The sequence below is a fragment of the Cannabis sativa genome, chromosome 7 (assembly GCF_029168945.1).
Source record: "Cannabis sativa cultivar Pink pepper isolate KNU-18-1 chromosome 7, ASM2916894v1, whole genome shotgun sequence".
In the NCBI taxonomy this organism is placed as follows: Eukaryota; Viridiplantae; Streptophyta; class Magnoliopsida; order Rosales; family Cannabaceae; genus Cannabis; species Cannabis sativa.
In genome coordinates, this window is record NC_083607.1 from 4,903,358 (window position 1) to 4,918,412 (window position 15,055).

At 32.1% G+C, this 15,055-nt stretch overlaps 1 protein-coding gene and 1 non-coding gene across 2 annotated transcripts; one reads left to right on the forward strand and one right to left on the reverse strand.

Moving 5' to 3' along the window:
• Window positions 1–9,513: 9,513 nt before the first annotated feature.
• Window positions 9,514–12,433, reverse strand: LOC115704161 (uncharacterized; the record flags this gene model as incomplete). Its single annotated transcript, XM_061118473.1, has 1 exon — window positions 9,514–12,433. A coding segment is annotated over exon 1 (2,607 nt), but the record flags the coding sequence as incomplete, so codon positions are not given.
• Window positions 11,534–11,640, forward strand: LOC115698412 (small nucleolar RNA R71). Its single transcript, XR_004008160.2, has one exon. It is a non-coding gene; the product is annotated as a small nucleolar RNA R71 (small nucleolar RNA).
• Window positions 12,434–15,055: the final 2,622 nt, after the last annotated feature.

Here is a 15,055-nt window from a genome sequence, read left to right on the forward strand (position 1 = left end):
TATCTTCATAGAGAATTGTTGGTACTTCTTTATTAGATGTTAATCCACATGTTCCTCGAATATGTTGTGTCATTGATCTTAACCAAACACATTCTCGACTTGCCTCGTGAATTGCAAGTATCTCAGCATGATTTGAGGAAGTAGCCACCAGAGTTTGCTTTGTTGATCGCCAGGATATAGCAGTGTCACCGCAAGTGAACAAATAGCCAGTTTGAGATCTGGCTTTATGTGGATCAGATAAATATCCTGCATCTGCGTAGCCAATAAGTTGTGACCCACAATTATTAGAATAGAATAATCCTTTATCAATAGTACCCTGGAGATATTTAATTCTTGATTCCAAAAGTGTTCTATCATCTTATTTGACATATGATGATCCCACTGCCTCTGTTGTCTTGTCACAACTAAAGAGGTTAATACCATTTAGTTTTTCTTAGACATAATTCACGGTACCTTGTCGTAGTCGGAGAGTTTCTAGGAACTCACCTCCTTATGACTTGGGAGACACTAGTGATTAAAATCCATTGTGAGTTTAAACAAGTAATGGATTGTCAAGATAAGAAACTAAGAAGAAAAGCCAATAGAACTATGGTTTAATCCATTAACATGGAGTAACCTTAAGTTTTCTATTACAAGGACATAAAAGGAAATATTCGTTTGTAAGTCTATTCAATGGACTTAACAAAACTTCCTGTTCCTAGTATTATAGGTTTGAATTTATCTAAACCTATGGCTTATGGTATACCTGGTAATTACTTACTCTAATGCAAGCAACTTACTTTAGAAGGATGCTGAAGCATTTTTCTTTCTAACAGCAATCTATAGAAGCTTCACAACTTCTTAGACATAGATTTTATTTATCTAAGGAAAAGTCTCAACTATTCCAGAAAAGATAAAGCCATGAAAGAATTTCTTAAATCAACAGTGAGAGGTCTTAGATATGCTTTTGTATGCCTTAGACCAGACACCTGCTGTTGAGTGGGAGTAATGAGTAGGTATCAGATTAATACAGGAGAAGAACATTGGAAGACAATCAAGTAAATCTTAAGATTAAGAAGAGGAACTATATGTTAGTCTATAAGGGTGTGTTTAAAACTCTTAGACTACACCACATCAGATTTCGAAATTTCCCTTTGTGCTAGAAAATGTTTCTGATAAGATGGTGGTTACTCTGGGGGTGGAATAGTGATTTTGGAGAAGTGTAAAAACCTATCTGAAGTCTCTAGGTCTACCAGGAAGGGACTGAATGTTAAAGTTGCAGGAAAGGTACTTATTCAGTCTAAGGAAAGTTCTATACATTTTTGGCACCATTCCAAATTGCCTAAACTACTAGTGTTAATTTCCTGATTAACCAAAAGTAGTTGCCAAAAGTATAGAATCTAGTATCCCAAGAGAGTAGACATATAGAGAGGAATTTCACATTATCAATGATTTTGTGATTAAGGAAGAGTAATAGTGGAGGAAAGGTTGTGGTTAATTCAACCTTTCAGATCCTATTACGAGGAGTTTACTACTACTACACTTGATTTGTATATCGAGGTGTTGAGATTATTTGAAACGCACTTTTTGTTTTATATTAGTGCAAGTGGGAGTTTGTTGGGTTTTATGCCCTAAATAAAACTCATTTCAATATAATTAGATTTACTTATTAATATAGATCAGAAATAACATTTAATGTTGCATGGTTCACATGATTTATTTCATGATTATATGTACATAATGTATGAATTCATCTGAAACCCTTTTCACATACTTAATCTTGTTTATTGTGCTGTCAACACATTGGAAAGTAAACATGACTATGTGAATAAAGTTTCCTAGATTTATCAGACACAGGGTTTTACTGATATGATAATCTACAACAAGAGTTTACTTGCATTTGGAGAAGTGCTATGTTCTTTCCAGAGCATTGGTTAAAGTAAAGCTCAGGTTAGATGCATGGAGTATGCATCGGAAGGGACCGATATTGAACTTTGACTTAGATTTATTAAACTTACCGTAATATCTATTCAAGTCAATATCGCCTAGTTGATCCTAGATCAAATGATCTTAATCCTGATATGATTAGGCTCAATCTCGAGAGGCTATTCGTGTTCTTTGATTTGTTAGTTAAGCCTACTTTTAGGTCAGGGTGATACGTGTATTTTGGGAACACGATAGTGCAATTGAGTGGGAGCGCTATCATAAACATGGAATCTATAGCTTCTATCTGGCGAATAGTAAGCAAAGGATGATCTCCTTCGAGCTTGACCAAACGAACATAAATGGTGGAGTACTCATTTCACATAAGCTGAAATATCATTTATACGGGGTTAAGTGTTTTAAGGAATAAATACATTGTAGGGTGTAACGGTAATTTAATCCCTTTACAGTGTAGATCATTCATATAGAGGATCATTGATCACATTAGGATTATAACAATGGATAACTAATGATGTGTCTATATAGTGGAACATATAGAGCATTCTATATACTGAGAGTGCAATTCTGAGTTCTATGCGTGGATTCAACGAAGAATTAATAAGTTAGTGAATTTTAGTGCTAAATTCTTGATCTACTTATTGGAAGCTCGGTTATATAGACCCATGGTCCCCGCACTAGTTGAGATAATATTGCTTGTAAGACTCATATAATTGGTTTTGATTAATCAATTATAATTCTCAAATTAGACTATGTCTATTTGTGAATTTTTCACTAAGTAAGGGCGAAATTGTAAAGAAAGAGATAATAGGGGCATATTTGTTAATTATGATACTTTGTATGGTTCAATTAATAAATATGATAAATGACAATATTATTTAATAATTATTTATAGTTATTAAATAGTTAGAATTGGCATTTAAATGGTTGAATTAGAAAATTGGCGTTTTTGAGAAAATCAGATGAGGAAAAGATAAAACTGCAAAATTGCAAAAAGTGAGGCCCAAATCCACTAAGCATGGGCAGCCACTTTTGTAGGAAATTTAAACTGATATTTTCATTATTTTAATGCCAAATAATTCAAACCTAACCCTAGTGGAATGATATAAATAGATAGTGAAGGCTTCAGAAAAATTACACTTAAATTTTCTATTTTTCCTTCAGAGAAAAACTTGAGTCTTCTCTCTCCCTATCTTTAGCCGCCACTTCCCTCTTCTTTTCTTCTTCAATATTTCGAAATTCTTAGTGTGAGAATAGTGTCCACACACAGCAAGTGATAGCTCAATCATAGTGAGGAAGATCGTGAAGAAAGACTTTCAGCAAGAAGGAGTTTTCAGCATCAAAGATTCAGAGAAAGAGATCCAGGTTCAGATATTGATAATGCTCTGCTACAGAAAGGAATCAAGGGCTAGATATCTGAACGGAAGGAGTCATATTATTCCGCTGCACCCAATGTAAGGTTTCCTAAACTTTATACGTGTTTATTTCATCGTTTTAGAAAGTTCATATTTAGGGTGTTAATAAACATACATGTGAGTAGATCTAAGATCCTGGTAAAATAATTTCCAACACCATCTTTGTTCGTTGTGGTGGAGCAATCGGAACATATACTGTACAACCAAAGATTCTTAGATGGGAAATATTTAGCTCCTGACCAAAAGCCAATTGTAGTGGGGAGAATTTGTGATATGATGTTGGCCTAATGCGTACAAGTGCCGCAGCATGTAAAATAGCATGTCCCCAAGCTATAATTGGGAGTTTTGTTCTCATAAGTAATGGTCTTGCGATTAATTGGAGGCGCTTAATAAATGATTCTGCTAGACCATTTTGTGTATGTACATGAGCAACAGGATGTTCAACATTTATCCCTATTGACATACAATAATCATTAAAAGCCTGTGATGTAAATTCACCAGCATTATCAAGGCGGATTGTCTTGATTGCATAGTCTGGGAATTGTGCTCGTAATCGGATTATTTGAGCAAGCAATCTTGCAAATGCTACATTACGAGTAGATAATAAGCAAACATGTGACCATCTAGTTGATGCATCTATCAATACCATAAAATATCTGAATGGTCCACATGGTGGGCAAATAGGCCCACTTGTTGTCCTCAAAAGTGAGTGTTTTAATATTTATACTCGCAAGTGCACGAATCGTTTCGGAATATAGTGTTCATGTAAGTGCAAGGTCGAACCCATGGGAGTTGACTAACATCAAAAGAAACTATTTCAAACAAAATAAGAATATTCTAACCTAGCTCCAAATATTTGATGGGATTTTAGTTTTGCAAAATAAAATAAAAGACAAGCAACTAAAATACTTAAGATTAAAGATGAGTGAGTATGAAAATGATTTTCAAATAAGATGTGTAAAATAAGATTATTAAGATATTAGAATCCACAAAATGCAAGTTCAATAATATTTATAAGTATATTGATTCCCAAGTTTTAGATATAGTTGAAATAAATCTCACCATATTTTCCAAAATATATTTTTCATTTAAGTACAAGTTATTTTCAAAAAGGTAGGATTTTTCTTCACTTATAAAATGTATAATTTCTAAGCATTAAATGTGTTACAATTTAATGAAACTACACAAAATCAAAGAAACTATGTTTAGGCAAAATATAACACTTATATTCTAAGAATTAGATGTAAACAATTTAATGAAAGACATTTAATCAAAGAGTATTATATTTTTGCATAATGAAGAACTAAGTAGAAATATGCTTTAACAATCAAAAATACATGATATTGAAGATGAAAAAGACATCTTTTTGATAGAAAAATCCATGAACTTTATAGCACAAATGGGAAATCAACATACAAACATAAATACTATCTAGTTACATTTTGCTTCATCATCATCTTAATAATCTTGAAAAAAGATTAGAAGCTCATAACTAGATAAAAATTACAAAAGATAAACATACTTGACATGCTCTTCAAAGTGTAAAAATGGTAGAAAGAAAATGGTAAAAATGAAGAGTGTGGAATGGAGAAGTGTTTTGGGTTGAAGAGGTGTTTAGGAGGGTGAAGAGATGTTTAGGAGGGTGAAGAGATGTGTTTTGAAATGGTCTTCCAACACCATATTTATAGGCAAAATTTGAGGATTAAATTAATCAAAATAAAATAAATAAAATGATTAATTTAATTAGTGTTGGGAAGAGAAGGGATAAATAGAGTATGTGTAAGAGTATTGGAAAAAATAAATGTTTGTTTGGATGGGAAAATAGTGAAAAGATAGGGTAAAAATAAATTAGGAATGTTTATTTAGGTGAAATAAATTGGGAAGAGTAAAATTGATATTTAGGTGTAAGTTGTGGGAGAAAATATGAATTTTTGGTGTTTGTAAGTGTAATTTTCGGGTGTGGACAAACAATTAACAGCCCATTTTTTTTCTCTTTTTTTTTCTTCTGCAGGGACACTTGGCAGGCGCTGGTTCGTTGTGGGGCTGGCGAGCTGGGGACGTGGCGCACGCTGGTAGGCTGGGTGCTGACGGGCTGGGGACCACGCAGGCTGAGAGAGAGAGAAGGATTTCCGGGCGTCACTTGCTTTCTGGTCGGGTGTCCATCACGCGTGCTCCATGACCCTTGGATCGAATCACAGACGGCTCAGATTGGTCAAGGAGCTGACCGAGAGTGGGATTTGCTTGAGGCCAGATCAGATTTTCTTTTGAAAATTCCACTTTTAACTCCATTTCTCCAATATTTCTTCAATTTAATCCCAATCTTTTTCTACCAAATATACCTAAAAATACATAAAATTAATTAGAAAACTAAAATAAAATTAAAAATAAATACTACATAACATATTATAATAAAATAATTATAAAAACACACAAAAACATATAAAATTACAATAAAGCTAATAAATTCAAAAATAATTAAAAACTTACTAAATTAATTAAAAACTTAAGAACTAAACCAATTTTTAGTAAAAAAAAATGTGAAAAATAACTCTAATTTCTAGAGTTATCACAACCCCAAACTTAAAATTTTGCTAGTCCTCAAGCAAAAGAAAGATTAAAAACACACATTTTTTTTTTTAAATTTTGGTGATATAAAAAATGTTCTCAAAAATTGCACATTGAAAATAGCTTATATAAAATATGAATAAAAATTAAACTCATGTAATTAATTCAATAGTCAATCTTGCTTTGAAAATATAATTTAAGTTATAAATCTAAAATCTATTCATCAAATTATTATGTGAATTTTGGAAAAATTATTGTAACAAAATATTTATTTCACATAACAAGATAAATAATTTTTTTCAAAATTTGATTTTTTTAGCAAAATTGACCCAAGAATTAAAAATAAAACTTAAAAGAGATTCATATTTGTATAAACTAAAATCAAACTCAATCAAGGTTATTATCATAGGAAAAAGGGATATCACCAAAGGGTTTTTTTTTTTTTTTTCCTTTTTTTTTCTTTTTGTTTTTTTTTTAAGGCATAAATATATATATAGAAAATGAATTTTTGTTGGTTTTTTTTTTTTTTTTTTTTTTACTAGAAAAATTATAATAAACATTTTTTTTTGTTTTTTTTTTTTTTAAATTATATAATATAACTACTTTAGCATCCAAACAACAATTTTTTAAAAGTGAAAAATAATACTCTACCATTTTTAAGCACATGAAAGAAATAACCATAGGAACTCACCACCCCAAACTTAATTTATGCATTGTCCTCAATGTATCAAAATACAAATATAAATTAAAAGTGAAAGAGTTGAGAGTTTAGAATGGTCATACCTCATCTTGGAGCATGTCAAGAGCAACAAAAAGATAACAAAAATCAAAACAAAAAGTTAATCTAAAACATAAGAAAAATACACATTACCAAGAATTGATAAGAGCAATCAAGGATCATGGTAAATTGGATCCTCAAGGAGGATTTCATCCACTTCCACATTTTTCAATTCTAAAAATGGTTTCAATTTTTGTCCATTAACTTTGAATACATTACCATTATTAGGATTTTCAATTTCAATGGCTCCATGTGGAAAAACAGTGCGAATAATGTATGGACCTACCCACCTAGAGCGTAACTTTCCCGGAAAGAGATGCAAACGAGAATTGTATAAAAGGACTTTTTGACCGGGAGAAAAATCTTTTCTCAAAATATTTTTGTCATGGTAAAATTTCATTCGGTCTTTATACTTTTTCGAATAGTCATATGCATCATGCCTAAGTTCTTCTAACTCATTCAATTGAAGCTTTCTTTTCTCACCCGCTTTGTCTAAGGAAAAATTTAGTTGCTTAATAGCCCAATAGGCTCTATGTTCTAACTCAACGGGTAAGTGGCATGCCTTCCCATAAACAAGTCTATAGGGAGACATTCCAATGGGCGTTTTGTATGCAGTACGATATGCCCATAATGCATCAATGAGTCTTAGGGACCAATCTTTCCTAGTGGGGTTGACCGTTTTCTCTAAGATGTGCTTAATCTCCCTATTTGATATTTCAACTTGACCACTAGTTTGTGGGTGATAAGGTGTAGTGACTTTATGTGTAATGCCATATTGTTTCATTAAATGTTCAAAAGGCCTATTACAAAAGTGTGTACCATTATCACTAATGATGGCACGTGGTGAACCAAATCGTGAGAAAATATTTTCTTTCAAAAACTTAAGCACAACTTTATGGTCATTAGTGTGACATGCAATAGCTTCTACCCATTTAGACACATAATCAACACCAACAAGAATGTATAAATTACCAAAAGAATTAGGAAATGGACCCATAAAATCAATGCCCCAAACATCAAATATTTCAACAATAAGAATAGGATTCAAAGGCATCATGTTTCTCCTAGTTACACTTCCTAATTTTTGGCAACGCTCACAAGATTTACAATGCATATAAGTGTCATGAAAAATAGTAGGCCAATAAAATCCACATTGTAAAATTTTCAAAGCAGTTTTCTTACCACTAAAATGTCCACCACATGCATGATCATGACAAAAAGATATGATTTTAGATTGATCACAATTTGGAATGCATCTTCTTATTATTTGATCGGGGCAATATTTAAACAAATAAGGATCATCCCACATGAAATTTTTCACTTCAGCATAAAATTTAGATTTATCTTGTTTAGACCAATGAGAAGGAATTTCACCAGTGACCAAATAATTGACAATATCAGCATACCAAGGAAAAGAAGATACATGCATGAGTTGTTCATCAGGAAAAGTTTCAATGATAGTGGTGGAATCATGATTAGTTTCAACAACAATTCTAGACAAATGATCAGCTACAACATTTTCAGAACCTTTTTTATCACGTATCTCTAAATCAAATTCTTGTAAAAGCAAGATCCAACGAATTAAACGAGATTTAGCATCTTTTTTCGACAAGAGATATTTCAATGCAGCATGATCAGAATAGACAATTATTTTAGATCCTAACAAATAAGACCTAAACTTCTCTAATGCAAACACAACAGCAAGCAATTCTTTTTCGCCATTGTAGTGTAATTCAATTGAGCTTCATTTAAAGTTTTGCTAGCATAGTATATTACATGAGGTAACTTGTTAATTCTTTGTCCTAAAAACAGCACCAATTGCATAATCAGAAGCATCACACATTATTTCAAAAGGAACATTCCAATCGGGAGGGCGAATAATAGGTGCACTAGTTAAAAGGGATTTCAATTTTTCAAAGGCAACATGGCAATCATTATCAAAGACAAAAGCATTTTCTTTTCCAAGTAGATGACATAATGGGCATGAAATTTTGCTAAAGTCTTTTATGAATCTTCTATAAAAACCGGCATGGCCTAAGAATGATCTAATTTCTTTTACTGTCTTAGGTGGAGGAAGTTTTGAAATAAGATCTACTTTTGCTTTATCAACTTCTATTCCTTGAGATGAAATCACATGACCTAAGACAATTCCCTTTTTAACCATGAAATGACATTTTTCCCAATTAAGAACTAAATTCATTTCTTTGCAACGAATTAAAACAAGAGAAAGATGGTGCAAACAATCATCAAAAGAATTTCCAAACACAGAAAAATCATCCATAAACACTTCAAGATTTCTTTCAACCATATCAGAAAATATTGCAATCATACATCTTTGAAATGTTGCAGGAGCATTACAAAGACCAAAAGGCATGCGACGATATGCAAAGGTTCCAAAAGGGCAAGTAAAGGTAGTCTTTTCTTGATCTTCGGGGGCAATGGGGATTTGGTTATATCCCGAATACCCATCAAGAAAGCAATAATAAGCATGGCCAGCTAATCGTTCAAGCATTTGGTCAATGAAGGGTAATGGGAAGTGATCTTTCCTAGTGACACTATTCAACTTTCTATAGTCTATACACACTCTCCACCCAGTTTGGACTCTAGTAGGGATTAACTCATTTTGTTCATTTCTAACAACAGTGATCCCAGACTTTTTTGGAACAACTTGAACAGGACTAACCCATGGACTGTCAGAAATAGGGTAAATGATCCCTACATCTAACATCTTAATTACATCATCTCTTACTACCTCTTTCATGTTTGGATTTAATCTTCTTTGACTTTCTCGGGAGGGCTTAGCATTTTCTTCTAAATGAATTCTATGCATGCACACGAATTTGGGCTAATTCCCTTAATGTCTCCCATGGTCCAACCTATGGCCTTTTTATGTTTTCTAAGGATATCTAACAACTTTGTTTCTTGTTTTTCATCTAAATCAGATGCAATGATAACGGGATAAGTGTTAGACTCTCCTAGAAATTCATATTTCAAAGTGTCGGGCAAAGGTTTGAGATCTAACTTTGGTGGTTCAGGAGTTGACTCAACATGCTCTAATGGAATACATGGTTCAATTTTGGCTTTCCATTTTTCAGTATCCATTAATGGGGTAGATTCAAGCAAAGAATTGACATCATGAATAAAATCATCAACATTTAAACACATTCCAAACATTTTTGCATAAGTTTCAAAAGATTCATTCATGTCCATTTCAAACATATTTTCCGTGTTAATCATGTTTACTTCATGTATTTCCTCACACTCAACAGATTTAGCAACATTAAAAACATTCAATTCAACAGTCATGTTTCCAAAAGATAATTTCAATACACCATTACGACAGTTGATAATTGCATTAGATGTAGCTAAAAATGGTCTACCTAAAATGATGGGTATTTGAGCATGAGCATTTTCAACAGGTTGAGTGTCAAGAACAATGAAATCAACAGGAAAATAGAACTTATCCACTTTAATTAAAACATCTTCTATAATACCTCTAGGAATTTTCACTGAACGATCAGCTAATTGAAGTGTTATAGAAGTTGGTTTTAATTCTCCTAGACCAAGTTGCTTATAAACAGAATAAGGCAATAAATTCACACTAGCTCCTAAATCAAGTAAAGCTTTGTTAATAAAATGATCACCAATGATGCATGAAATTGTTGGACAACCAGGATCTTTATATTTCACAAGGCTTTTATATTGAATTATGGAGCTAACTTGTTCAGTTAAAAATGCCTTTTTTGGAACATTAGTGTTTCTTTTAACAGTGCAAAGGTCTTTCAAGAATTTGGAGTAGGCAGGAATTTGTTTAATGGCATCTAAGAATGGGATGTTGATACTTACTTGTTTGAACACTTCTAAGATGTCACTATATTGATTGCCTTTTTTGAGTGGAAGTAATCTTTGTGGAAAAGGAGCTTTTGGAATGGAATGAAGAATTTGATCATTATCTTTTGACAAGTCATTTGTGTTGGAACTTTGAGGTTGGATTTGGTCTTTTTTTACTTGAGGTGTGTAATCGGGTTTGGCAATTTGTTTTCCGGACCTAAGTGTTGAAATAGACTTGGCTTCTTCTTTATGACTTGGGACTCCTACTTCATATTGGCTTTTAGGATTTGGGACGGGTTGACTAGGAAATCTCCCTTTTTCTCTCTCAGTTACGGCATTGGCAAGTTGACCCAATTGTGTCTCAAGTTTGGCAATGGATTGAGATTGATTTTGCATAATTTGTTGGGTGGATTGCATGAATTGTTGTAAAGTGTCTTCTAAGGAAGGCTTTCTTTGTGGAGGGTAAGGTTGACTTGGTTGGGTATGATTCGGATTTGGCATGTTGAATTGGTTTCCTTGGTTCATTTGTGGTTGGTTTTGTCTCCATGAAAAATTGGGATGGTTTCTCCAATTAGGATTGTATGTGTTTGAATATGGGCTATCATTTGGTTTACCATATGAATGTAATGCATTAGCCTCTTCGGAAAATGTTTCAAGAAAAGAAGGACATGATTGATCATTATGACAAGTACTAGCAAAAACATCTTTTTTAGGTTGAACATGAGAATTCATATTTTGACTTATGACTAAGGCTTCTACTTTTCTTGCTAATTTTTCAAAAGATGTTCTCAAATCAGTTTCTTCTTTAATTTCATATTTTCCTCCTCTTTTGGGTGAATTATTTGCTCTAGACCTAGGCTCAGAATAATTCCATTGTTGTGAATTAACAGATAATTCTTCAAGAGCTTCCCAAGCCTCTTGCCCTTGTAATTTCAAAAATTTTCCGGTATGCATAGATTGAATCATTTGTCGGTTGGAAGGGGTTAAACCATCATAAAAATATTTTACAAGTCTCCATTTTTCAAAACCATGGTGGGGGCATTTTAATAATAAATCTTTAAATCTTTCCCAACATTCATAAAATTCTTCATTATCTTTTTGATAAAATTCAGAGATTTCTCTTCTTAAATTATCAGTTTTGGACATGGGGAAAAATTTGGCAAGAAATTTATTAAAAAGTTGTTCCCAAGTGGTTATGGTTCCGGTTGGAAGTGAGTTTAACCAAGCTTTGGCTTTATCTTTTAAAGAGAAAGGAAACAACCTAAGCTTAACCGATTCATCCGAAAAATTTTGAAAACGAAAAGTTGAGCAAATATCTAAGAAATCTTTTACATGCATGTAAGGGTCTTCTCTTTCTAAACCATAAAAAGAAGGCAACAATTGAATGATTGAAGGTTTAAGTTCAAAATGAGTGGCATTAGTAGTAGGCAAAACAATGCATGATGGAGCATTAGATGAAATAGGTGAAAAATATTCAAGTAGTGTTTTTTCTTGGGCAATATTAGGTTCTTGTTCCATTATGCTTAATTTTTCAAAAACACTTTCAATTTCACCTAAAGTTACTACTCTTTTTACCAAACGATTTTTAGAATCACGTTGCCAATGATGCATGCAATGTCACAAATTTCACAAAGAAACACCAATAACACACAAATTTCACAAAGACAAATTTCTGATGTGGAAGATCAGTTATAAACCGCAACCACAGAGCATACTTATAACACAAAGAGATTATGATTTTTTTTTGTAAATTTTTAATTTTTCAATTTTTTTTTTTTTTTTGGTTTAACTTGTTCCCAGGCCTATTTGATTCCACTTACTCACGACTTAATAACAACTCCCCGGGGTTAATTATTAAGTGTGGATGGGAACTTTGCCAAATTTCCTTTAAGCAAAAATTGCTTATGTTGAAAGAACAAGCTTTGTTTTTTTAATTTTTTTTTTTCAAGTATTTTCTTAAGCAAAGTAAATAAAATTACAACTAAATAAATACAATAATAATGATAGATAGTTATATTAAAGTTAGGAGGCACAAAATGCCATCAACTAACTATAATAATAATAATAGTAGTAATAATAATAATAAGATTTTAGGAGGCACAAGATGCCATCAACTAAAATGATAAACAAAAATAAAAGCTAGGAGGCACTAATGCCATCACTAGAGAAGGGATAATAGGAGGCAAAAATGCACTCAACTATCAAGTATGTAGGAGGCACAAAATGCACTCAACTACTAAAAGAAAAAAAAAGGTTAGGAGGCAAAAATGCACTCAACTAACAAATAGGTAGGAGGCACAAGATGCCATCAACTACCAATAAATTTGTATATATATAGTATATAATATATAATATATAACAATATATATGTATAACTTCCCTTTTTTTCAACTTTTTTTTCGATATTTTTTTTTTAACTTTTTTTTTTTTGACGAAAATGATAAAATAAAAAAAAAAAATAAATAACTAGTAGAAGAGTATTACTTACCTTGTAGAAAGATCGTTTCTTTCTAGCAACTCCCCGGCAACGGCGCCAAAAACTTGTTGTCCTCAAAAGTGAGTGTTTTAATATTTATACTCGCAAGTGCACGAATCGTTTCGGAATATAGTGTTCATGTAAGTGCAAGGTCGAACCCATGGGAGTTGACTAACATCAAAAGAAACTATTTCAAACAAAATAAGAATATTCTAACCTAGCTCCAAATATTTGATGGGATTTTAGTTTTGCAAAATAAAATAAAAGACAAGCAACTAAAATACTTAAGATTAAAGATGAGTGAGTATGAAAATGATTTTCAAATAAGATGTGTAAAATAAGATTATTAAGATATTAGAATCCACAAAATGCAAGTTCAATAATATTTATAAGTATATTGATTCCCAAGTTTTAGATATAGTTGAAATAAATCTCACCATATTTTCCAAAGTATATTTTTCATTTAAGTACAAGTTATTTTCAAAAAGGTAGGATTTTTCTTCACTTATAAAATGTATAATTTCTAAGCATTAAATGTGTTACAATTTAATGAAACTACACAAAATCAAAGAAACTATGTTTAGGCAAAATATAACACTTATATTCTAAGAATTAGATGTAAACAATTTAATGAAAGACATTTAATCAAAGAGTATTATATTTTTGCATAATGAAGAACTAAGTAGAAATATGCTTTAACAATCAAAAATACATGATATTGAAGATGAAAAAGACATCTTTTTGATAGAAAAATCCATGAACTTTATAGCACAAATGGGAAATCAACATACAAACATAAATACTATCTAGTTACATTTTGCTTCATCATCATCTTAATAATCTTGAAAAAAGATTAGAAGCTCATAACTAGATAAAAATTACAAAAGATAAACATACTTGACATGCTCTTCAAAGTGTAAAAATGGTAGAAAGAAAATGGTAAAAATGAAGAGTGTGGAATGGAGAAGTGTTTTGGGTTGAAGAGGTGTTTAGGAGGGTGAAGAGATGTTTAGGAGGGTGAAGAGATGTGTTTTGAAATGGTCTTCCAACACCATATTTATAGGCAAAATTTGAGGATTAAATTAATCAAAATAAAATAAATAAAATGATTAATTTAATTAGTGTTGGGAAGAGAAGGGATAAATAGAGTATGTGTAAGAGTATTGGAAAAAATAAATGTTTGTTTGGATGGGAAAATAGTGAAAAGATAGGGTAAAAATAAATTAGGAATGTTTATTTAGGTGAAATAAATTGGGAAGAGTAAAATTGATATTTAGGTGTAAGTTGTGGGAGAAAATATGAATTTTTGGTGTTTGTAAGTGTAATTTTCGGGTGTGGACAAACAATTAACAGCCCATTTTTTTTCTCTTTTTTTTTCTTCTGCAGGGACACTTGGCAGGCGCTGGTTCGTTGTGGGGCTGGCGAGCTGGGGACGTGGCGCACGCTGGTAGGCTGGGTGCTGACGGGCTGGGGACCACGCAGGCTGAGAGAGAGAGAAGGATTTCCAGGCGCCACTTGCTTTCTGGTCGGGTGTCCCTCACGCGTGCTCCATGACCCTTGGATCGAATCACAGACGGCTCAGATTGGTCAAGGAGCTGACCGAGAGTGGGATTTGCTTGAGGCCAGATCAGATTTTCTTTTGAAAATTCCACTTTTAACTCCATTTCTCCAATATTTCTTCAATTTAATCCCAATCTTTTTCTACCAAATATACCTAAAAATACATAAAATTAATTAGAAAACTAAAATAAAATTAAAAATAAATACTACATAACATATTATAATAAAATAATTATAAAAACACACAAAAACATATAAAATTACAATAAAGCTAATAAATTCAAAAATAATTAAAAACTTACTAAATTAATTAAAAACTTAAGAACTAAACCAATTTTTAGTAAAAAAAAATGTGAAAAATAACTCTAATTTCTAGAGTTATCACCCACATATGTCGCCCTGAATTCGTTCAAGAAATTCAGGGGATTCAATTCCAACCTTTACCGGTGAGGGCTTAATGATTAACTTTCCTTGAGAACAAGCAGCACATGAGAACTCACTGGATAAAAG